Raw genomic sequence first — 27,465 nt, 5'->3', positions numbered from 1 at the left:
AAAAAAAATGTGCAAAATGATGTAAAAATAAACTTTTGTAATAATTAAAAAAAAAAAAGAACTGGGGTGTAAGTTTGTGTGAGTGGGTAGTGGGGAGGATATGTGAGGAGATTACCAGAGACAGAGTAGGGAGCAGTACAGGTCCATCTACTGAAATGCACTGGTAAGGGGAGCAGCGGGCCAGACTGGAGAGGTCTGTTGCTCCTTATGTGGGTAATTTAGCTCCTTGGCTGGGATCTGACTCAGCTAAGTCGTGATAACAGCCCTGAGACTTAACCTTTAGGCCACAAAGGAGGTCATAGCTTATATCTTGATAACTATCCTTTGCTGATGATTGATGATGGGTATTATATTAATGATAGAGGGTAGTTGTCCCATCTCTTTAATAAAGTCTATTAGCAATAATGTAAGGTATAGAAATAATAGAAAGCACTTTTATCTCAGAACTTTGGTGATTAAATTCTATTAAAGTTACTATCCTTGGGCTCTCCCTGGTGGCGCAAAAGGTTAAATCACAGCACTATGAAGCTATTGCCACCATTGCAGTATGAGTTTGATCTCCAGCCAGGGAGGTGATCTACATGGCATGGCAGACCTCTCCTTACCTGCCTGCTGCTCTCCTCAGCAGTGTATTTCAGTTGATCTGCCTTTTTTGTTCTCTACTGTCCCTGGTGAATCCTCTCATTCCCAGCACCTCTGTCCTACAACCCAGTTCTGTATGTATAAATAAATAAATCTTTAAACAAAAAGTTACTATCTAACTTTTAGTCTTGAAATGTGATTATTCTAATTGATTTTTGTATTTTAATTATCTTCAGATGTAATTCCACATAAAGGGAAATACAAATGTAGATAACCTATTTCATGTGAAATTCATTTTTTTCTGAAGCTTATTTGGTAAGTAGTTAAGATTATATAAAGGCTTGTTATTAAGGGATGGGAATTCACTTCTTACTAGAATGTCCTGAGTATATGTGTATATTATTAATTCAGGATAAATATTAAAAATAAGCTTTTTAAAAATTCTTTCAAACTAAGAGTATCAAAATTTAATGAAGTAATCATTTTATTTTTGATTTGTCACATTTTTTGATTTTTAGCTTTGTTGTAGTCAAAGTATGTTATCGGTTTATAAACTATGGAAAAATTAATTTGGTATGGGCATAATGAAAAATTTTAAGATTGTAACTACCTCCTTTTCCTTGATATCTGTCAAAGGGGAAAAGCAATTGATGCTTTGTTAGGTTTGAAGGTTTTAGTCCAATCATTCTTGTTAAGCTCACAAAATTTCTTTTGGTCACTAAATGTGGGAAAGAAAGTCTTTTAAGACACATTTTAAATTTTATAATTTCTACATTTAATTATAAGAGCCTTTTATGTAAATTTCTATTCTTATGTAAAAGCTGTTACACAGACTTGAGTTGGTATTTTTAGACATTCATCAAATTGTCATTTCATTATTTTAAGATCAGTCCTCTTCAGGAAATAGATGACTAATATTAATGTCATCATTATCAGGAATAACTCAGCATCTGTGTGATATTTTTTAGATGTACTGAAATGCTTTACAAGTTTGGTTTTTATAGCATGCTCTAGCTAGTTACTGTCTTATGGAGGAAAAATTTCTCATTATTCTGGTATAATGGAGCTAGCTACATGATTCTAGAGAAGTAAGTGTTGAGTGGGAAGACTTGGCTAACTGGAGTAAAACATGGAACCTTGAACTAATCTGCATTGTGAAATTTGGGTTTTGTGTTGGCAAGAAGAGAATAGAATATAAGTAATGAAGCATTACTTATGCTTCATTAAGAATTACTTATACTTATGATTACTGAGAACCATTTTTTTCTTCCTTGTTAGCCCGGATGTAGTAGTAATTATTTAAACTATTTTCTCACCTTTGATTTATCTTCATGCTTAGATTCAGAAATCATGTCTAACAGTATGTTTGGGATGTTTGCAGCTTTTAGTCCAAGGTTGAGTTAAAAGTAATTCAAGGCGCTCCCTGATAGCACAGGGGTTTAAAGCACAACACTAAAAAGCTAAAGCCACTTCTGCATGAGTTCAATCCCTGCCCTGGAGGTGACCACATGGCACTGCAAACCTCTCCTGACCCACTTGCTGCTCTCCTCAACAGTGTACTTCATTAGTAGGCCTGTTCTGCTCCCCACTCTGTCTCTGGTGAATCCTCTCACCACTCCTGCACCTCTGGCCTGTACCTCACTTCTATATGCATAAATAAATAAATCTTAAAAAAAATATAATTCAGTACTGAGTGTCACCTTCACAAGTTTTTGTCATGCAGATAGTATCTTCTGAAGGAATATAACCCACTGGTAGCATGATGAAAAGATTCCCTTTGTTGGCTGCTGACTGATAATGTATATGGCTCTTGATGTTACTAAGACGTGTTACTATCCATGGCTTTTTCATCCCATTGCATTTGACAAAGTAGTTGAGGACAATAATGACTAAAATCTTATCAGGCTATTACAGGTGGAACTTGGGTTCTAATGTAGCTCTTTTGATGAAATAAGCACTTTGATATTTTTATCTTTAGATATAATTTTCAGTTCATTTCACCAGTATATATTACTCTCTTGAAATAATGCCATAATTTATTTTATAGCAATAACTTACTCCTACCTTGAATGTGACTGCAGAATCAATTTTTCTATTCCCTGCTATGTAGTAAGGGTTAGAGAGAAACACTCAAATATTCAGAAGTTTCCTTCTATTTAGATCAAAGTTGGAGGTGGAGACTGTGCACTTCCCTTTCATTCACTTACTGAATAAGAAAATTATAGCTTTTATTATTATTAGATGTTTGCTGAAGATTGGCAACATTTTTCTTCTGTGGTCAACAAAATGGACACAAAACTGAGTTTTTCAAGTCTTTTTTTAGTCTGGTTTTTCCTTACCTTCTTTATATATTTCTATTCCATTTACCCATACATTATATCCCATATTTATCTAATGTTTTGACTGTCCTTTAAATAACTTCTTCAGTGTTACTTCCTTTCTTTTGAATAATGTCTTCGAACTTTGAATTCCAATGCAGTCATAGATAGTATATGTAGTTGAACATTAATTTCTCATGTACTTTTTCTAAGCTTAGTTTATTTGTCTGACCAGAAAAGCCAGAAAATTACTTGAATAATTATTTCCTCACTTCTCTCAAGGACATATAACTACTACCACTCTTTTTGTATAGAGTAAAAGTTAATTTTCATTATAATCAAAATATGTCTTAGGATAATGGTTTTCAAAGTGTACTCTTAAACGCAGACTCTTTAAAAAATCTGAAATATCAGAATAATTTTTAAAATAATTTAAGACATATTTTGCCATTTTTGTTCCCTTCTAATGTGGACAGTGCAATTTTCTAGAGTCTATGTGGTTTATAATAATAAAATAGATTGAATGCAGAAGCAGATGTGAGAATCTGGGTTATTCTATGAAACACAACATTGAAGATATTTCCAGTGGTGTAAAATAATGCTATGCCTACCCATTTTTTGTTGCTTAGGAAAATCTGTTTTTAGTAAAATATTATTTATGTGCACATATAGCAGATTAATTTTGCTTATAATTAATAAGACAGCCCCACATTGCACATTTCCAGTATGTAGAACATAGTATTCAAGATATAATATATAGTCATTTCAGTACTAGAGTTTAAGTAAATAACCAATCCTACAACAGCATGGTTCCAATTATATTGCCATATATTAACTGTGAGTTAACTGTATGAAACAAAATTTTTCTGGTACCTCCTTAGTTCACAAATTACTGTGTAACAAATGTACATCATAATTAGTGATTAGTCACATCTCTTTTTTCAGTCTGTCGAGGATCGGTCAATATGCATCAATTATGCATATTGCACATATTATGCACATGCACAGAAAACAAAGCCTATAGTTGTACTGCCAACTTGGCTCCTGGTAATAAACATATATGTTTTGCTATGATGGATAATAGATAGATTGAATTGTCCAAAAAAGATGAAAAGTATGTCAAAGAAACAGAAAGTAATAGCAATGGAAGTAAAAATTATATGGAAAGTAAAAGGAACAACAAAAGAAATAGCTGATCATAGGATATGCAGTTAGAGGAACTTAGTAAAAACAAGTATTGACATAAAGGAGCAAGGTGTTTGTAACAAAGAGGATGAAAATGTCCCAGAAGTGATGCTGTCAACCACTTCACAGGATACAATGTTGGAAACTGATCCAAATATAGCACTATGACAGTGTACCAAAGCATAGGGAATATGCTCAATCTTAAATTAAGTTACATAATGAGAAGGCAAGCTCCGATGAGAGCACTTTTGATAAGAGTTTTCCAAAGAAGGTACTTTGTCAATTTTCAGTGTGTACTAGAGAGTGCTCCCCCCATTTCCATTTACCTATACCTCATAACTGTATGAGTTTCTAATGTTTTGACAGAAATTTGAAAGTCACAGAATAATTGTAATTCTTTCCATTAGTAAGGTCACATTGCATATTTTTAACTTGTAATAATTTTTATTCTGGCTATTCTGCAAAATGAGGACTGCTTGTATTTAAATTTTTTGTTTAATTTCTATTATGATAAATACTGATAGACAATTCATAAAAAAATCTTTCTATATTTCCCGTTATACTCACTGCCTTTGCTTTCTCTCTTCTTTCAGTAGCATAACCAACAATCCTAAAACCTAAGAAAACAGTTTGTATTCCTTTATCTTCTTCAGTTTAAATTTCTAATTATTTAGCAACTATCATTCATTTCTTTTATAGCTCATAAAAACTTTGTATATGTACATTCTAAATACTCACATCTTACTTTTTTTTTCTCACATCTTATTTTATGCTCCAAAACTCTTAAAAGCATTTGGGTCTGACACTTGTTTCTTGCAGTTAGAATTATGACTTTTAATATTTTGTAGTTAATAACATAGGTCTTTTTTATTCTGATTTTAGTGGTTATGAAGATCGTGAACTATTCCTAAATCTTCACTTGGTCAGTAGATAATGGTAAATATGTAAGTGGAAATCCTGATATTCTGTAAAATTTTCTGTTTGCAGAGAATAAATTACATATTCTGAATAAATTGAATTTTCAGAATATGTAATCTTTTTTTTTTTACAGTGTTTCTGTAATACTCAAATTGCCCACCTCTCATTTTTCTTACTTGGGTGAATGAATCAACTCCGTTTAAAAGCTATTGTAATATCCCTTTTTTCATAGGTTTTCTGTGAAGACCCTGATTGATCGGTCTTGCTTTGAGACAATTGATGATTCTTCTCCTGAGTTTAACAATTTTGCTGCTATTTTGGAACAGATCCTAAGTCACCGGCTAAAAGGTAACAACAGTAATATATTTTTTTATTATCTTGATAGTTGTTTTTAATATATTCGGTATTTTAGAAACTATATAGTCAGGTTCAATTTAGATATCATCTAAAGAGACAAAACTGATTTTAGAATATTTTATATTTTGGACTGTGTTTCTGACAAGATTTTCTATACTCTGATTGGATCTATTTCCAGGGTGCATTAAAAATATTTTCAAGTGTATTAGTTTTCCATACAAGGAACAGGGCCACTTCCATTAAGTGATGGAAACTAAAAGCTTAAATTAAAAGATATCTAACCTTACTATGTAGTACTTTAATCAATTTATAAAGAAATAGCAACACATTATTTGTTACTTAATCTCTCCTTCATTAAGCTATAATCTCTGACAACTTTTTAACAGAAAATATGTTAAAAGATATTCTCAACTTCAGTTTTCTTAAATGAGTAGTTATATTTATATCAAAAGCATGAATACTTTAAAATGTTTTTAAGGGGATGATGTAAACCAAGATCTCCCAGATATAAAATATTTTTTTATAAAATATTTTTAAATAAAAATATTATCTGTTCAATATGGCTGATAGCATCAAGAAATGTTATATAGTTAACTCTTAGTAATAATAAATATTAATCATACCACATATTACATTATCTAGTCTTCCCAAAGAAAGCCAGATTATCAAATAATTTCACTTAAATTTTCATTATCGTTATAACCTTAATAGTACAGTTTCAAATCAGTAGTAATCTGCTTGGGTAATATGATTTGTTAAGAATCTAAGATTTTATCAGAAAGTTTATTCTGTTTTGTACTTTTTGATATTGAATATATCAAAAGTCTATATAAATGTCTTAGTTGAACATTCTTATGGGTCTATAAAAAAGGTTGGATTCTATTACATCGTGAAACTAAATTTCAATTGATTTAATCCTTTGCACTTTAAAATGAATACATAGTTATGTTTGCCTTACTGTTAAAACTTGGTTATTTTACATTTTAAAAGGGTAATTTTTTCCTTATTTTTGTTTTTCTAAATTTTCTGCCTTGCTACCTCTTAAAAGAAAATAAGCTTTTATAAAAGCAAAGGATATACAAGTATTTGGGATATTTTCAGGGCTACTGGTTGTATGTTAATTGTATTTTAAAATTTCATATGTAAATTGATAAATAGCACATAACTAGAAAAATACATGTGATATACTAATACTAGATGTCCTTTATTTTCATGAGTCTTTTTTAAATCATGACCTCAGTTCTCTTGATTGGGGTTACCACTTAGCATATTACAACTATTAACAGAGAACTTGAAATATTCATTCTGAGTGACTAGACAGACTTGCTGCTATGTAAGTGGTTACCTCCTGCATGACTGGAGTCATACTCCAGCAAAATATGCGTCATAGGCATTAGAATTTCTTCTTAATCACCTCTATAGGTGTTTTTCCTGAGGAGTCAGTGAATTACCACATGAAAAAAAAAAAAGAATGTTTAGCTGAGTTATGGATAAAAATTTCACTGGCATAATAAGAAAGATGATGTAATGAGATTTGTGTTATTTTTAAACTAGGTAATACTAATAATTCAAAGAATGTTTTAAAAATTGTATAGTCGGGTACTATACTGACTGTGATTAGTAATACCTCTGTTTTTTGATAGTCTAATTTATAGCAAATTTCTTTTACTTTTGGAGAACTTAATTTAATATTAAACTGTTGACTTAAAATTTTATTATGTAACAATTTTTCTTATGCTTTTCATTATGTAAGAACAGATTAAAGTGTATGACTTCATAATTTCATAAGATTTACTTTTCTCCAGCTTATTTTTTTTTAAAGATTTATTTATTTGTGCATACAGAACTGGGGCACAGGCCAGAGGCTCAGGGGTGGTGAGAGGCTTCACCAGAGACAGAGTGGGGAGCAGAACAGGCAGATCGAGGAAGTACACTGCTGAGGGGAGCAGCGGGCGGGTCAGGAGAGGTCTGCCACACCATGTGGTCACCTTCGGGGCAGGTGAACTCTTGCAGAAGTGGCTTTTAGATTCTCAGTGCTGTGCTTTAACCCGCTGCGCCACCAGGGAGGGCCTCTCCAGCTCATTTTTAATTATTGAAATAAAATTGTATTTAGTTTAAATAGTAAAGTATTTCAGGAAAAGATAATAGATACACTGTCCTCAGGCATAGTATAGGTTAAACTGACATAGGTGAAGCGGAGAACTGAAAGTTACCTAGTTAGTTCAGTCCAAAAGCCTCATTATCAAAGAAAAAGAGGCTTTTAAAAAATCACATATGTTAATGTTGTTTGCAGTTAATGATTGTCTGTTTTGAATATTAGCTGAGAATTAGGAATTAATCACAGAAAACTCTGTGAACAATCAGAAATTTCAAAGAACTATTAATTCAGTTCAGTAAATTTTGAACTTTTTAAAGTTCTATTGAACTTTCCTTTCTCCACCCTATCCTAACCACCCCTAATAACAACCACCAAAGCTGCTGGATACATAAATGGAATGTCTTATTAAAGCAGGGTGGGGAAATCAGTCATTTTGCCAGCTCAGCAGTGATCACATTCTACCCAGAAACTCCCAGCATCACTTCAGATACCACCATGGACAATAAATCAAAATCACTGCTCTCAGCACTCTTCTGCTGAAGCAGCCCACTCAACAATCTTTCTAACTAGTGGATATATAGTCCTTTAATACTTCTGTTACCTGGATATTTACATAGGCAGTCCATTATATTTGGGGACAGTTCAAATAATTAGAAATTTCTTAGGTAGATGAAGCAACCCAGTCTATTTTTTGGTCACTTTTTTTTCAATTGTCAGCTAATAAACATTAGAGGATTACTATTATATAGCCATTTTGTCTCAGTTACCCTTTTCCCTTTTTGTACATAAAATAACCCTAGTTCTTCATTCTTTGGAAGCAATATAATCTTAGTTAATATTCTGGTTTATAGTTTGCTAGTATTGCTTTTAAAGTCTTATACTCAGCTGAGGAAAGTGCTTCAGATATCCTTAACTTCTGTACTAGTTAGAACTTAAGAATACATTTTGATGTATTCACAATTTTGGTTCACATTGAAGTTGAGGCCAAGTAAAACCCCATGGCTTCTAAAAAATTTAACCATTACTTGTTTTTAGTTGCTTTAGTTTAACATTCATAGGGATTAATACAGTATTATTTTCTTTGCCATTGACCTTAGAGATGAATGATACAACTTACCAAATGAAATTTAAAAGGACTTTTGCTTTCAGGAAGATAAGTTGGTAATACTTTTCCATATTTCTCCCACCAAATGTAACCAGACACCCTGGACATTGTATATAAAGCAGTACAAAGAGACTCCAAAAGATAGAGATGAGGAAAGATGACTCGGTAATTCTGAGCATCTGGAAGGAGAGTGTTAGGTTCCTTAGGTTTTCTGGTTATCTCATCTATCTAAAACTGGATGCTAAGGAAACCAGTGATGTGTGAAAGTTAACAGGCACAGAAATACAAGTCCTGACAAGCACCTGCTCTCTCTAGCTAAATGATCTAGTCTTTAAGATACAGATAAATATAAATGGAAGACTTTCACCTATCTGCCCTACCTTAGCTAGATACCAAAGAAAAGCTGTGATACTACACCCTACCCAGACCAAAAAGTCTCATGAAGCTGTAATGAAGTGTCCCAACACCACTGTCAGAGTGCTTATTAGAGGAAACTAGAGAGCTGGGACTTCTTCCCTCCTAGATGGCTGTGAGGCTTCTCTACCCCCCTACTCCTACACTGTATCAATGAAGAACCTGGATTTCCATCTCTACCCAGCAGTAATGAGGTGCTGTTTCCCTGACACATTAGATTTTGTCAGAAGAGGTCTGTTGAAAAATAATATCCTTCACTATCGTTTAGTAGGAAAAAAGGCTGTCTCCAGAGAATGTCCAGAAGAGCCCAATTAGGAAGTCTACACCTAGCAGTGATGAAGACTTGTGTCAATAGAGACTAAATGGGAAACTTGTACTTTTCACTACATTTGGCAGTGACAAAGTGATGACTTACAAATACCATAGAAAAATCACCTTTTTTGCCCTGCAGTAATATAAAAAGTCAGTTAAAACAAAAGGTTTAAATACTTCAAGTCTAATAATATAATACGAACATGTCTATATTTCATTTGAAGACCAGAATTATCTGATGACAAAAGACAACTGATATATCATGAAGTAATTGTAATAAGAATGCTCCAAGGGGCAGTGACAAACATGATTGCAGCAAATGAAAACATAGGAAACTTCAGAAAACAAAGACACTGTAAGAAGAATCAAAACTAAATAAACACAAAATGAAAAGGCTCAGTTGATAGGCTTGACAGGAAAATGAAGGGCAGAGGAAAGATCAGAGAATTAGAGGACAGCCCAATACAGGTTTTCTAGTTTAAACAACAGTAATGAAATAGTCTAAATATAGAAAACAGACCCCCCCCAAAAAATGCACAGAGCTTCAGAAATCTGTGAACTACAACAAAAGAATCTAATACACTTGTAATTTGAGTTCTTGAAGGAAAGGATAAAAGGAAAGAAATACTCAAAAAAATACTTGCAGAGGCCCTCCCTGGTGGCACTGCCGGTTAAAGCACAGCACTGAGAAGCTAAAAGCCACTTCTGCATGAGTTTGATCCCCGCCTGCCCCGGAGATGACCACATGGCGTGGCAGACCTCTCCTGACCCGCCTGCTGCTCCCCTCAGCAGTGTACTTCGTCGATCTGCCTGTTCTGCTCCCCACTCTGTCTCTGGTGAAGCCTCTCACCACCCCTGAGCCTCTGGTCTGCACTCCAGTTCTGTATGCACAAATAAATAAATCTTTAAAAAAAATACTTGCAGAAGTAATAATTGAAAATTATCCAAAGTTGGCAAGAGAAAAACATGTATTCAAGAAGTCAAGTGAATCCCTAACAGGATAAATGCAAAGAGATGCTTATCAAGACACATATGATTAAACTTTTGAAAAAGAAAGAAAGGTTCATAGTAGCTAGAGAAAAGCAACACGTTGTCTATTAGGGAAAACCAATTTGACTGATAGCAGGTATCATGAGAAGTCATGGAAGTGAGAAGGAAGCAGATTTTTATTAGAAACAATGGAAGTACTTCTTCCTAGAACTAATAAAAAACATCAACATAGAAATCTATATCCAACAGGTAGGAAATTATAGAAGGAACTTTTTGAAAGAATAACTTGATAAACAAAAGTATGGGTAAATACAATAGACTTTCCATATTATTTAGCTTTGTGTGTTTCCTCTGGTTTTGATTTGTCTCTGGGTTACTTGAACTATTTTTAGAACTCTATTATTATTTACCTCTATTGAGTGTATCTTTTGTATGAATGTTTTAGTGGTTGTATCACATTATATATGTGTAGCTTATTACAGTCTACTAGCATCATCATTATATAGTCTGAATTTTAAAGACCTTTGGTTTCTCATATTCCTTTACTATCCCCCATTTATAATGTAATTATTTAAAATACTTTCTCTACATAGACCACTATGGCATGGAGTGGCCAGAGAGCTAGCCCACATGGCACAGCAGGACCTCTTCTATCTCTCCCACTGCTAATGTATTTCAGTACATCTGCCTGTTGTGCTTCCCACTTTACCTCTGGTGAATTTTCTCATCCCTCGCTCTTCTGGCCTACACCCCAGTTCTTATATGCATAAATAAATAAATCTCTTAAAATATTTTTTCTACATACAGTTAGAACCATGTTTTCCTTATATAATTCAGAGCCATATTAGTCTTTGAATTTTTATTTCCATATTCAAACAAAAATTAGAAACTCAGAAGGAGAAGCAAGCTTACTATGTCAGGTTATTGATTTGTTTGACATATAGTCTAGGATGTAGGAAGCAGAAAGAAAACCCAAGAACTTAACTACTGTGTCTTTTCTTGGATTTTTATTCTCCATCAATAGCATTGTTCTTATGTTCATTTTGCATTTAACTTCTAGGGTTTTCACTATATTCAGTGAAAGTTATATCTACTTAATCTTATCTATAGCCAGAATTCTTCTTTAAATTTTTAATGTGAGGAACTATAACAATAGTTTTTTTTTCTAATTTAAATTATCTATCCTTGGGGTAAATCTGAATTGAGCCTCATGCTCTGTTTTAATATACTTTGCCATACTTAGAATTTAGTTTGCTAATATTTTATAATTTTGGATCTGTGTTTATAAGAAAAATTTGTGTAACTTTTTTGCTTTGCACTTGTTTTGGTTTTGTTATCAAGACTATATTAGTCTCATTAAATGAATGGGAAATATTATATCTTTGGAATAATTTTACATAAAGTTGTAATCTTTTATTAGGTAGAATTTGCCCATCAAAATCTGGTTCAAGTGGAATATATATGCACACTCTTTAACTACCAGTTCACTTTTTTTAATGCTGATGTAAATTTGGGTTGCTGATTTCTTTCAGTCTGCATTTTGTTTTATGATTGTTGGTTTTTCCGTAGACTTAATTATTTGACTTCCAGTTAGTTGCAGTCTTTTCTTTCAGTACAAAACACTTAGAGAAATTCTACTGAATTACTGGTTTGCAAAGTTAAATCTAACTAAAGTCCAAAACTTAAGACATATGACCATATTTTTACAGCATTGTTAAAAGCTAAAGTTCTGTTGTTCTTTTTATTTTTTTTTTAAAGATTCATTTATTTGTACATACAGAACTGGGGTACAGGCCAGAGGTTCAGGGACGGTGAGAGGCTTCACCAGAGACACAGTGGGGAGCAGAACAGGCAGATTGACGAAGTACACTGCGGAGGGGAGCAGCGGGTGGGCCAGGAGAGGTCTGCCTCGCCATGTAGATCACCTCTGGGGCAGGTGGGAATCCAACTCATGCAGAAGTGGCTTTAGCTTCTTAGTGCTGTGCTTTAACCCACTGCACCACTAGGGAGGGCCCTCTGTTGTTCTTTTTAAACCTACTTCCTACCTTCATCATTTGCCAGCCATGCCCCTCCTCTGATGGGCATGAAGTATTTCATTCAGGTTACTGTAAAAGAGTGAAACCCAAATATTCCTTCAATAAATGCCTGATATTATTTTTTACATATACTCCAGGTAGTTTTTACATCCTTAATATTGTTTACAACTACTTTTCTCTCTTTTCACGAACCTGATTTTGTCAATTTTATTATTCTTTCAATAACGAATGGCTTTGTCTTATTTTTATTTGTATTTATGTATACTCATAGCATTTTTACTTTTTCACTATATGTTCTTTGAGTGTGTTCTATTAATATGGGACACTCAATACTAATGTTTGGGCTTGTCTCCAACATGCAAATAAGTTTTTCATATTTAATACTTTTATTAATATTCATTTTCAAGGGATTTCTACTTTTCATTACTCTTCTTTGGCTTATGTGTTTTCAGAGATTTATTTTTGAAATATCTGAAAATAGAAACTGTTTTGCAAGTCTAAAATGCCTTTTACTGAGGTAACATTGATTTACAAAATTGTATATAATTCAGAGACATATGGTCACACATCCTCAAATGCATGTCTCACATAATACCTGCCATCAAGCCATCTATAGTACTCTACCATACTGCAGTGTGTCACCTTCCACGCTGCATTTTCCTTTGCCCTGCTTGTAGCCTGATTCCACAATTGTTTTCTAAGCTATCGATTTTGTTTTATCTGAGCCTTCTTTTTTAATCTATAATTGATACCACCCAGCATTTACCATTCTCCTTCTGATTTATATCACGAAGCATTATTCCACCCATAGTGTTGCAATTGGTAGGAGATCATGGCTTTTAAGTTTGACTAGTATTTAGCATTGGATATATATATATCACAATTTTCTAGTCCTCATCTTTGTCACCTAGGTGGAGCATTTAGGTTATTTCTATAGTGTGGTTATTATAAATAGTGCTGAGTGAACATAGGAATGCATATTTATCTTCAAAATAGTGTTTCTTTATTCCTCATGTAAATACCTGGGAGTAAAATTTCTGGGTAGCTCCATTATGAGTATTTTGAGGCACTTTCAAACTCTTTTCCTTAGGGGCTAGAGAAGTCTACATTGACAACAGTGTACCAGGTTTCCTTTATTCCTACTCCCTTAGCAACACTTGTTTCTAGTTTTTTTTGTTATGGGTCATTCTTATAGGTGTGAGGTGGTATCTCATTATGGTTTTGGTTTGTATTTCCCTGATAAATGATGGTGAGCATTTTTTCATGTGCCTGTTGACCATCTTTATGTCTTTTTTTTAAAAAGTTGCCTCTTACAACTGAGATGAAAATGAAGAATGATTTAAATATATTTATATATATATACACACACACATATATAAAATAAAAAATTTAGAAAATGCAACAACCTAAAAAAAAGTTGCCTCTTAGTTCTTCTGTCACTTATTATTTGCTAATTTGTATATGTTCTCTGCTATCTTGAATATCAGTCCCCTGCTGCATAAATATTTTCTCTTATTTATTAAGGTGCTTTTGTTTTAGTGGAGTTTCTTTCACAGTGCAGCTTTTCCTGGACTGTACCACACACATTCCTGCCATAGTGCCCCACTGCACTGGGTGTTTCCTCTGAATTGATCACACTGCTTCTAGATATCAGAATGGGTAACTATCCCATTGATTTCAAAAGGGATATGGCCTTTTTTAAGGCTACCCCTTTCACTATAGTTTAAATTATAATTCACCTCCCCTGAATTCAATTATGCTTTTATTCTCAATTACTACTGACCTCTTTTTCATTAATTATTAACATGTGAATTACTTGGTAAGTTTATTGACTGTCTTTACCTCCTCTGAAATGTAAGCTTTACCATGGCAAAGATCTGTTTTGTTTATGTATCCAAAACCTGTAGAGCAGTGCTTGGCATATGGTAGGCATTCAATGAATATTTGTTAGAAAATAGAATCTCTGATGCAAGAATGATAATCTGGCTTGTGGATTCAGATGCTTAAAATGAGTTAGAATGGCTATGACATTTTAGAAGTTATCCATTCCATTTGAACTGTTATGATACTTAAGCATTGCTCAGGAACACTGGCTTGAACCTCAAAGCTCTTCCTGACTTACATGATAAATAGTTACCTCCCTTGGAGGCCACCTTTTGAAGTGAAATATAAACACTGTTAGAAACAATGGGTAAAGATAAACCTGATCATTTGACTTTTGAATTTTCTTTGTTCATTTTTGAAGGTTTTCCAACTTTTGATTCTTGGTTTGCATACAAAATGAAACTTGAATTGTTTCTGTTGTAGCATATGAACACAACTCATTCAATAAAAACCCATATACTCAGGCCAAAACATGATATGAGAGATAAGAAAGCGACTCTGAAGGTTAGAGCTTGGCTTGTAGACAATGGACAAGGCCTCTCTGAGAAACACCCTTTTAAGTTATGTACTTGAAAATTTAAGGAAAGCTTCAGCAAATTTTGTTATCTCAGAAATCATAATACTCAAATTATTCTTGAAACATCCATGGCATATTTGTTTCAGTGTCTTAAAGTACATAGGAAATAAAATTAATCTCAGTGCAATGTCTTCAATGTCTTAAAGTACATAGGAAACATTAATGTGTTGTAGTAAATTTAAGTTTCTTTAGTAAATATGTAGATTCTAAAAAAATCCTAGTGTCTACAGCATGCATAGTGAGCACATTTAGTATCTAGAAAAATTTAGGCGTCAAATTTCTCTATTTTTCCTGTATTTTTAAAGCTATATTCCTATATTTTCTTTTAAGTGTTATAATCCTCTTGTTTTTAGGATGCCTTTTGAAAAACCTCTTTCTTCATTTTCAGAATTTATCCTGTAGCAGTAGTACAGACTATTTAACTTTTCTGCATTCTTATTAATGGTATACTGTGTCGAGAAAAAAGGAAAAAAAGAAAATAATAGTTTTCTATTTCAGTTCTTCATTGTAACCTCTTTGTGTATATATATTTTTGACTTCTTGAGCTAACAGCTTTTGCTTTCTTTCTTCATCCTCAAAAACTGTGAGAAGTTCAGCTATAAAAATGTAGGGTCTAAATAAAAACTTCCAGAAACCCCATATACAGTTGCAAGTAGAAACTGTACATCTATCATGTATGTTATATATATGTATTCCTATGAGTTTGTATGTATGTGTATGAATATATGCATGTATATTTTCTTTCATATCATCTGTATTTTGCCCTTGCTTTATTATAGGTATTTTGTCATCATCACACTATATTTTTCATTGTTTTTTATGTTCAAGTTTATGTTTTAAACTTGAAATTAAATTTATATAACTTAAAACTCAGTATTTTAACTATTAACTACTGTCTAGTTCTACAATATTGTTATCATCCTAGAAAGACTATCTACCTAGTAAGTGTTTGCTTCCTTTTCTTTCCTCCTCCCATTACCTGGGAAATTCTGATCTACTTTTGATCCTTAGAGATTTATTTCTTTTGGACATTTTGTATTAGTGAAATAATAAGATATGTGCTCTCTTGTGTTTAACATTGCTCACTTACCAGTGTTTTCATGGTTCATCCATGTTATAGCATGTATTAGTAGTTTGTTCTTTATGGCTGAATAATACTCTATTAATATGAATATGTTAAATACCTTATTTTGTTTATCTGCTAATAATTTAATGGACATTTAGATTGTTTTAATGTTTTTCCTTATAAATTAGGCTTCTGTGAACATTTATGTATTTATTTTTGCTTGAACATGTATCTTCTAAGTGTACTTTCATATTATACATAGAGAATCCTAGAGATTCTATCAAAAGACTATTAGAAATAATAATCAAGTACAGTAAAGTTTCAGTCTACAAAATCAATATACATTATGTCTGTGTAGTTGCAAATAATTAACTAACAGAAGAGAGATGAGGAAAATAGTGCCATTCACAGTTGTACCAAAATGTATAAAATACCTAGGAACAAATTTAACAAGGAAGTGTAGGACCTATTCACTGAAAACTGTAAGACACTGTGAAAGAATTAAAGAAGACACAAAGAAATAGAAATACATTGCATGCTTATGTATCAGAAGAATAAATATTGTCACAGTGGCCGTTCTAAACCTAAGGCAAAGCACAGATTGAGTAGTAGAATCTATCATGATGCTAATGGTATTCACATAAATACATTAAAAAATCCTGAAATTTGTATGGGTTCATGAAAGAGTTTGAAGACTCAAAATAATTCTAGGAAAAAAGAATGAAATGGAGGTATAATGTGCTCTGATTTCAGAATATATTAAAAAGTTTTAATAATCAGAATAAAAAAAATAAAAATAGGTGTTCAGGTCACTGAAATAGAATTGAAAGCCTGGGGGGAGGGGATCACATCTAGGTAGACAATTTATGAAAGAAAAATCAATGAATACAATAAAGAAAATATCTTTAATAAATGGTGCTGGGGAAAAGCCAATCAACATGTAAAAGAATGAAACAAGATCACTATTTTATGTCACATGTTAAAATCAATTAAATGAACTAAGTAATTGGACATAGACCTGAAACTTTAAAATACATTGACAAAAACATAGATAAAATGCTCTTCAATGTTTGTCTAAATGATGTTTTTGCAAATGTGTCCCTGCAGTAAGAGAAATGATAATATAAATAAATGGTACCTTATTAAACTAAAAGAACTGTGCAAATCAAAAGAAACTATTATTAAAATGAAAAAGTAGCTGCTGAATTCAAGAAGTTACTGGTAAATCTTATATTAGACAAGAGGTTAATACCCAAGATGTATAAACAATTTGTAAAACTGAACAATAAAAAAATACAACTCTGTTAAAAAAAAAAAAAGGCAGATATAGACAGAAATTTCACTAATGGTACATAGAGGGCCATAGGCAAAAAAAAAAAATATGTCCTACATTACTTATCACTAGGGAAATGCAAATCAAAATATAGTGAAATTCATGTCAGATCAATTAGAAAGGCTGTTCTCAAAAAGTCAAGAAAGAATCAAAATTGACAGCATGTGGAAGAAAAGGAAAACATTTGTTCCTTATTGGTTGAAATGCAAATTAGTGCATCCACTGTGAAAACAGTATAGAGATTCCTTAAAATTAAAAATAGAACTTCCATATGATCCATTAGTCCTACTTTTGGATATTTCTCCAAAGAGTATGAAAATACTAATACAAAAGAACAAGTATACTCCTATGTTCATTGTAGCATATTCACAATGACCAAGATATGAAAACAGACAATTGCCCAGTGACAGAGAAATGGATAAAAATTGGAATATATACCCAAAGAAATAACACTCAGCCATAAAAAAAATTGTGTGACATTTGTGACAGTGTGGATGGACCTTGAGAATATTATGCTAAGTGAAATAAGTTAAAAGGAAAAGACAAATACTGTATGACTTCACTCATTTGTGGAATATGAAAAAAAAAACACAAATCTTTAGATTCTAACAACAGAATGGTGGCTGCCCACATAGGGGAAGGCATGGGAGGGAATGGATAAAAGGGGCAGATGGTGCATGGTAAATGGACATTTGGTGGCAGATGTGGAGAGAAAATGTGATCTTAGAACCTTTAGCATTGCAAACAAATGTTACCCCAATTAAAAATAAGAACTAGTGAAATCTTAGAATTGTAATTACTGAAACCAAAGGGTATTCACATTTTGATATATGTAATATACATTTTATATATGTTGCTATATTGTCTCCTGGAAAGTTGTACAACAGTAATACATGTGATATTTTTATCGTAACCTCATAATACTGTTAATTAATATTTAAAAATTTTAATTTCGTGGGAAATATTTTTGGACTCATTTAATATGTAACTTATAAAAATAGTTTGTTATTTTAATTTATATTTATTTGCCAATGAAGTTGAATATATTTTCATGGTCATTAATTGTTTTTCTAATCTCCTAACTTTGAACTCTGCCTATTTCTTTTGTGAAGTTTTCTTAATTACCCTAAAAAAGAAAAAAAACTAATTTTTTATGTCATACAGAACTAGTTTTTATATAGCACATTTTGATCAGTAATGATTTTTTTTTCTCACTTGAAATTAGTCTTCTACACTATTTCTGTTGGTAGTTTATTTGTGTTTATCATTTTTCCTTTGACAGTTTTGTTTTGAAACATCTGACATATTTTACTTGTCTTAGTATTATAATGTTTTATATAACTTTGAATTTCTAAAATTCTAAAACATATATACTCTGCATATTTGGCTACTTCTAGAGTTACTTGATTATCATAGTACTCTTAATTAGTACATTTGTTGTAGGTTTTATGGATGAAGAGCAAAAGAAAATAAAAAGAGCTCAAATATTTGTACTTTCTAGAACATGTGGACTAAATTATATGTTACAATCAAACCAGAATTTTCCATGAGTTATTAAATTGATACCACAATCTGGAGGACTTTCTATAATGTTGAGGGTATCATATTAATTTCAGTTCCTATATCTTTCTGTTTTGTTATTATTTTTTTTACTTCTTTAAATTTAAGCATTTTTTTTATTTTCTGACTTTTTTTTCACATTATTCTTCATTTTGTGCATTTTTCAGTTGTAATCCCCATGGATTTCCTACCACCAATTCACCCATGTGCCATCACCATAGTCCAGTGCACTTTTCCCACCCCAGTTCTGATCACATTCACCCCCATAAAATGTCTCTGGCTTATAGTTGTTCATTGTTTTCATTTTTACTCTATTACATTTGTTTCTCTTTTTTCCCCTTATCTTTCTTTTTTTTTAATTCCATGAGTTGCTCATTCAGATAGCCTAATATTATTATTAATTTTCCCTATATTTCTTTTCTTAAAGACACTATGATTTTAAAAATGTAAAATATATGTATGGCTATGGTACTCAGTTTTTAAAAATTGTTGAATTAGTGAATTAATACTGTCATTTCAAAGGCACTTATCATCTTCCAATAAATGGTATTTTTAAATCAGCCTTTTAAAACTTTATTATAAGTTATATATAATATTACAGTTTGATTTCTGAGCCTATTAAGAAATCAAAAATGACTCCATAGAAAAGATAATTGTTTTGTTGTTCACTGAGTTATACTGCATATTGCAATTATAAATATTGCCTTGTTAAATTTTTCCTCATATAAATAAATACATGCTTGAAGTTTCAGACTGTCAAATGATAAGAACTTGCATTAATATTTTCATTCACAGAATAGAGTATATCCTATTTGATATTGACAATTTAAAAAGAAAACTTTGACTATTGTATATTACTATCTGATAACCTATAATCAGCTTTTTTGGTTGCCTTACAAGTAGCAACTAACTTATGAATTGATACTTGTAGGGATGTTTTTAATAATACATCTTGGATCATTTAAAAACAAAGTTATATACCTTTAACTTCATTAGGACTATATATGCATATATAGCAAAAATTAGAATAAATGTAGCAAAGGAAATATTCATCTTCTACATAGTTATTAATAGTTAGCAAATTACTTTAATCAGAATAGTTCAGCCACTAAAGTAACTGAAATAAATAGAAAACTTAAGTGTGGAACAAGCACTAACATGAAAGAAAATGGAAGAGTAAATGTTATATTCAGTCTCATTACCAAATAAATTCAGTCATTTAAAGCAATGGTCAGTAATCTTTTTAGAATGAGGATCAATTTCAGCATTATAAAGGTTATAAATTTGCACTTATTTTCTTTTTCTTTTTGCTTTTGGAAATTACATATTTTGGGGGTTAGAAAATGCTGTATAGTCAGTATGATTAAGCAACTTTTTATTCTATTTCTTACCTGGGAGATTCTTTTGGCTAGAATTTCGTAACAAAGGATTTTATTTTAATTGCTAATAAAAAGTTTTTTTTTTTTTTCAAACAGACATGGATTCTTTGGGCCACTTAAAAATAATGTGAACTTTGTTACTCAGTTTTTGGGGTTTGGTGGCAACTGCACTAAAGATTTTAATTTTATATGGAAAATATGCACCTCAGTCACAACTACGTGTTTACCACTCCATTTTTTTTCTTATTTTTTGAGGCTGTTATTGAGAACTCACCACCAACCAAGAAAAGAAACTAACTAATTTCCCTACATCTATATATATAATCTATAGCCAAAGGAGTAGATCAATATGAGGCTGTGGGGAACAGTGATGTGATCTATCTAGACATTTTCTATGGTGCCTCTCTTTTCCCATCCCACATGGCAGGGTATTGCAGTTTTACTAACAATTCTATAATCTGGAATCTAGTGTCATTTGACCAGAATACTTTCTGGTTGCTTTTAACTTACTAGAGTGATATACCAAACTGTGATTAAAGCAATTTTAATGTCTACAAATAAATGAAGCTATTTTAATTTTTAAACTTTTTGCAAGATGTTTCATAGTCAAAATCAAAATATGTATAATGAGAGCATAAATGCTAACATTGATAGCTTTACAACAAGCCTCTTAGCTATAAATTGAGTCTTACACAATAGATTCAGTAATCATTTCCTACTTTATATAACCAATTGTTTAATCATGTCATAAATCTTGACATGATATACTTTTGAAGTAAAATTTGTTTGAGATTTTCTTGGAAATTGCTATCACTGTGGTAATCTAATTGCATTAGTAACTACAAATAAGATACATAATTTGCTTTTCAAGGTGGAGATAACAATAAATGTGTTTTAAACATTAGTAATTAGTATTCTTAATATTTGCAGTGAAAAATATTTTGTTCTGATTTTCATTTTAGTACTGAGACTCTTTTGTTTTGTTTGTTATACTTGCAGCAAGAGTATTATGCCTAATATGGCTGTGAACTAGGATGTCAAATGTGCTTGCAAATGTAGTATTTTTGAAAAAAAAATATTACATATGAAGTTGGGAGAATTGAGAATATATGATAAAAATATAGATGTAGCTAGTAGCACAACTGTGTATATTTCCTTGCTTTCATTTGACATAAAGTGTTGCTAATTCTATGTTTGGTTTCAGAAATGACCTAAGTATTTAGAACCATGTTGGACCACGTTCTATAAAATATTTCAATGTTTGCTTATGAGAGAAGAAAGTATCACTTTTTGGAAATGTGATTTTGAAAATTTGGCTTTGTAGTTTTCCTGTATAATTACACTAAGAATTTCCAAACAAAATAGAAAGAATTTATAGTGCTTTTCCAGATGTGATTGTTGGAAGCTCTAGGAAATAGAACAGTATTTTGCATACAGTAGACATTTCGTCACTGTTGGTTGACTGAACATTTTTTAACTTGATATCTAGTGCTATTCTCAAAATTAAAAAAAAAACCTAAAACATACATCTTAGCTCAATCAAGACCAAAGAAAGAACTGCTCTTCAACATGCACTTTTGTATAACTTTCAGAAAAATTAACAGTTAAAAAAAAAAGGTATTTTTAAAGTTAAAAACTTTCGTAGTTTACTGAGTAGTGAGTAGTTTTCTTAACCAGTCTTACAACTTCTGATATGGAAGACTACCAAATTCATTCAAGCATTTTGCTTATTTTATATTATGTCTTTATCATTTCAATATATTTGGAAAAGAATGATGGAAATGAAAATAAACAGAAAGCAAATGCTTCTCATTTATTTCTGATTTAAAGACACCTTAGCTTCTCCAATGGAATATACTACAAAGGATCAGCTTGATTTATATGCTAAGTATAGCTCAAAATCATCTTGAGTTCATTTTACTTAATAAGTAAAAGTTGTGTTTATTGTGTCAAGATTATTGGTAGCCATCTTACTTGGACTGTTCAGTTTGCAGTTGTAAACTTGATGGCAGGTTTCTTAAATATCTGTGTATTGTTGTTGTTTATTTTTTTTAAAGAGATATCCCAAAGTTGCAGATGGCTGGCTCATCTCCAAATACCTCTTCAAGGTACTCTATGCTGGTGATGTCTCCCGCCACTGAGCTTCACGGGAGCATGGAATTGACTTACTGGGGAGGGCTGTATCAGTTAAGTGATCTTTTTTAGTACATTGCATGGGTTTTGCAAAGCTTTCCGTTTTTGTTAATACAGAGGGCACAGACATATTTATGCAAGTTTTAACATTAAAATCTGTTTTAAACCCTCACAACAATCAGTTTGTTCTCCTTCTTCTCCTTGTGACTCCTCCAGATTTTTATTGAACTTTGTGATTTTAATCACTATTTTATTACTCAGGCATAGCTGTATTATTTACATTCTGACAGTGATATAAGAATTATTGGTTTTTTCTTAATTTGTAAGTGATATACAATAACATTTGTATTACATTCAAACTGGGGACTTAGGGAAGTTGTATGAATTTTCAGATCCACTCAGTAAAACTTCTGTTGGTGCTATCAGCAATACGTGCTTTACTGTTCTTAAACCATTAGTGGGAGCAGATGTCTTAATTTCCTTTCTCCCATCTGAAAAGCATTCCTTCATGCACTTTTGTCAAAAATATATTATGGAACTCTTGTATACAAAACAATGCTAGGTTTCTGTACTTATTCCTAGACTTTTATTATATACATTTTTTTTGCTTTGGAATGAAATGCAGTCATTATTTTTAAATATTATAATAAGACAAAAGATAGAAAGTGGAAAACAAATATCATTTCCTCAATTCCAGTTGCATGAGTAATCATTTTAAACAATTTCTTTTATACTTTATTCCTCAGAGCTACATATTTATATATAGGACTGTATGGTCTTCACCCTTTGGTTCTCTAATTCAGTTTACTAATATTTAAGCATTATGTTAAAAAATGCTGGTGGGAGAAAAAAGAACAAAACTTTTGTACTATTCTTGAAAAGATAGTAAAATTACTGGGATAAAGAATCCAGTTTTCAAATTTTTGGTCAACATGATTATCTTAATATTTTTGTTTTTGGGAATTGACCAACATTTATTGTATAGTTACATACTTTAATTATGTGATAAATTCTTTACTAGTGAACAAGACATTGTCAATAACAGGAAAATAATTATATTTGGCAAATTAATAACTGTAATTCATAATTATTAAACAAAGGTATCATATAAATAATATACAGCACTAACAGTATAAATTCAATTGAGTAGCTAATCTAGGATTATATTTCTTTTAATTCAGCTTAAAGTATAAATAAAATTGTTTTTAAATTTTTAAAAACAATCTAAAACATTGTTTTAGATTACTAATGTTAGATTTTATAATATTAGTCAAAGTTACAAAATAAATATGTACCTCAATAGTAGTATTTTTTATTAAAGAAGACTGAATTCTTGCAAAAATGGGACTTTTCTTTAGTTAGCAAGAAGTGGAAAATATTAAATTTTAATAAATAAAGTTGTGCTGCTACAAAGTTTAAAGTTAAAAGTATGTGAATATTAATTTATTGACAACAATAAATCCACAAGTAACCTAATTCCTTTAAGTACCTAAAACTCTAATGTTAGTCACAGAGTGGTTTATTAAAATTTGATGGACTATCTTTTATTGCTTGTCTAGATGAATAGTAATTCCAAAGTAGTAGTAGTCTTTGATAATGTTATCTGAGTGATGTATTATAACACTAGCGGAACTTCAGTTTGTGAGATGTATTTCATTTGCTATTTACATAGCTAGACACAATTACAAAGGGTGGAGAGACGAAGTCACTTAACAGATTCATTTATATTTTATATTATCTAAAGATAATGTGTCATTAGCCACCACTTAGTAGAGAATCACTTTAGAAAATTTAGTTCCTGTTCTTAGAAGGTCTCATTCTGGCCATAAAATAAGATACAAACAAAACACTAACATAGTGCATAATGTGAATAGATGTCTAACTTAATGAATATAGGAGCAATTTAATAATAACATTGATTCCCAAAGATTAAGGTCATTTTTAGGTGCTGAAATTAAGGCAGTTTAGTGGAAGAAATATCACATATATAGTTAGTAGCAGGCAGACTTTTGGACACTTCACTTACTTTCTTTGTGTAAAATGAATTAGAGTTGGCCTGATGACATGGAATTGTATTTTTAAAACACTTTGTCATTGGCAGAAAACAAAAACAAAAACAAAGTAAACTGCTAAGAACACATACAATTAAAAGCATGCCATACAGTCACAGTCATCAAGATCTATAAAAGAGAACTTTGTTAGTTATAGCTTATCTATTTTCTGGAATAAAATTTCTTCAAAATACAGACTGGTCAGTGTGATTTGCTTCTGTGTTTGTTTGTTTGTTTAAGGAAATGGGAATATATTGTGAGTTATTTATTTCAGTAGTTGTTTTTAAAGTCATGATCAACTCCTAAGTTTTTTTTCTCATTTTTCTGTTGGATACTAGTTAAAATTAAAAGCCTGCCTTTTATTAGCAGTTTTTCTTTAAAAGTTATATTCAGATAATATCTCAGATAGCCAATTAAATGCTTTAAAAAAATTGAATCCTTTTCATAGATGTAGAAATTATTTAAATAAAATTTTAATATATACAAACAATTTACTTGAGAATTTGTTTGAAGGTTCTTCTGAGTATCTTGAACTAAGAACTTCACTTTGGAAATGTTGCACGTGTTATAAAAAGGAAGGAGAATCAACCAAGTCATCTTCACATTTAGTCTGTTGATTTATTTAAGATATATTTAATAAGTCATTCTCTCAGTTGTTATGTCAAAAGTCTTGTTTTTATCTTTTGGGTGGAAAGTCTTGTATATAGAGTAACCTATTCATAGTAGGAGTCCTAAGAATATAGTGTCTATTCCTTCTCTGTTTAACCTAAGCCTACATTTTTAGTTTTTGTGTAAATTTGTTTTCTTGCCTCCAGAATGAGATTTCATTGTATTCTTTTGGTTTTTGACAACTCTACTTGAAAACATTTTATAAATCTTTTTCCTCAGTCTGTGAAACTCTTGAGAAGGTTTAAAATTAATTAAGAGAAATTTTGTTACTCTCCCTTGTAAGATCCCTGTCAATGTTTAGTATCCATTTCTTGAAAGAAATCTGATAGTTATAGTTGTAATTTAAAAAATATGGAATGATATATTATTAGAAGTCATAGAAAATTAGCTGAAACTAGAAACAGTTGGGGGAGGCAAATGTGTGGGAAAAGATTGAAGAATGTTTTAAAGATTTTTTTCCGGATTCTAAGTAAGAATGGGAAAAATCTTAAATTTATTTCATTCCCTCTTTGTGGTATAAGAGGAACTTGAGTCCCTTAACTGTTTGTATGATAATAGTAGTAATACTATATTAGTGTAATTGTTAACATATGTATTATATTATTTACTACTTACTACATGCATATTATCTAATCCTCATAGCAGTATTACAGGTAGGGTGTACCATTATTGTTAAGTAATAAAAGAAACTCAGATTTACAGAGTTGAATTATTTGCTCAAGATTATACAGTTAGAAAGCAATCTATTTCAGTTCCATTTAACTCAAAAGCTTATAAAAGTCATTTTAAATTGAAATTTCATTAATTTACAACACTGTAAATGTTGGAGTCCATTTCAGGGGTACATTTTCTCACGTCAGTAACTACATATATGTTAGCACACCCAATACCAAATGTTACCAGCCACCAGTCAGCCCTTCTACCTACTCCTTCCTCTCTCATAATCACCACACCATTTTTTGGTCAAAGTTAAGGGGTTTGTTTTTATTTATATTTTGTTTGTTCACTTGGAAGAGCCCATATTCTTAACCATTAACATTCCTTTGTCCTTCCAAATGGCTAACAAATTGCTGACATGAAAATTGCCTTGTGGACAAACTCTACTGAGATACTCTGCTGGGAACATTTTTAAGTCAAGGAAGGTAAGGGATAAAAGAAAGTGATGGGAAGAGATTGAAAGGAAAAAGGGAGAGTATAACAGCCCTGTTGATTTTTATTTGTAGGTAAGAAGGTTTGACTTTTAAAGAGATGTAAATATACATAGATATTTGAATAAGAATTTGTAGGTGCTTTAATATTCTTATTTATATATACTAAAGGTAAATGTCCATAATTTTTAATATTACTAGCATACGGACATCTTAATGCCAGATATAATTCCAACTGTTATTATAAAGAGGTATACACATTTCATATAAGATTACCTGTTTTATGCTAACTTACCAAAACATTTTTAATAAGTATTTATTGAATGTCTACTGTGATCCAAACACAGTGTCAAGCGCAGGTGGTTGATTTAAAGACAATTAAGAAACTATCTCTGCCTTAGAGATTTTTACCACCTAATATTTGAGACAGTCAAATATACAGAAAAAATTAAGGATAAATAAGCACAGAGTGTTATGTTAGAATTATAAGAATAAATACCTTGGTATTATGTAAGATTTCTATTGGTTGATTAATTTAAGTATATTAGAAATTCCACAAGGATCTTTTTAGAAATACCAGTACCATGGCCGAAAGATTTTGATTGTTTAGTTGACTTGAAGCCCAGGCATGGTATTTACTAAAAAGAGCCCAGTTATTCTGTTAGTTGTGAACTACTCAAATGTCATTTCAGGCAATTCTAAAATGTGTGCTGACAGAAACATCTATTGATGTTATGGGAGAGAAACTATTACTGGAGAAAGGAAGATTTGAGATAATTAGTTCAAAATAAAAGACCATAGATTTAAAAATATAATAGCAACTCTTTCTACATTAAGATTAAAACTTCCTAGGTAAGACTAATCATGATAGACAGCTGAAGAAGATATAAGGAATAGGCAAAACTAAACCAAAACAAACCCTAGACATCTGACTTTGGAATTGAGGATTTTGAGTGGGAAGGTGGAAGGAAGGCAGAGAAGTGGAAAGGGGGCAGATTGATTATGGTAGAGGGTTATTAGAGCTTTTGGTGAAATATGGTTACACAACTGAAGAAGCATGAACCTATTCCCTTAAATCACACACAGTTTTGTAAACCAACATTACCTCAATAAAAAAATAAGTTAAAATTTTTTTTGTAAATACTAAGAACAAAATTGTTCCATGGACCTTGTATTCAGACCCTGCATATTTCTGTTAATGTAATATACTCTGAGAACATTTGTTCATGAACAGACATGTAAAATTGCCAAAGGATTTTTCATGGGGTGGGGACTATAAGAGAATAAATGAATGACAAAATGGAGCTTTGTGAATTTGTATATGAGAGTGGTAGAAGATTATGAATAATC

General features: G+C 31.4%; 1 protein-coding gene across 5 annotated transcripts in view; it reads left to right on the top strand.

Moving 5' to 3' along the window:
* The window catches only part of RUNDC3B (RUN domain containing 3B), a 105,272-nt gene that overhangs the window by 12,313 nt on the left and 65,494 nt on the right, over positions 1–27,465 (top strand). For 3 of the 5 annotated variants that reach the window (XM_004676870.2, XM_012721034.1, XM_012721036.1), the window contains exons 2-3: positions 5,236–5,351; positions 22,172–22,222. In XM_004676870.2, coding sequence (XP_004676927.1) covers positions 5,236–5,351; positions 22,172–22,222 — 167 coding nt within the window. The remainder of the gene's footprint in view (positions 1–5,235; positions 5,352–22,171; positions 22,223–27,465) is intronic. The other 2 variants (XM_004676872.2, XM_004676871.2) reach the window with 1 other exon arrangement.

This window comes from Condylura cristata, unplaced genomic scaffold (assembly GCF_000260355.1).
Source record: "Condylura cristata isolate star-nosed mole 26May11 unplaced genomic scaffold, ConCri1.0 scaffold00005, whole genome shotgun sequence".
Lineage (NCBI taxonomy): Eukaryota > Metazoa > Chordata > Mammalia > Eulipotyphla > Talpidae > Condylura > Condylura cristata.
This window is presented reverse-complemented; position numbering and strand designations above follow the sequence as displayed.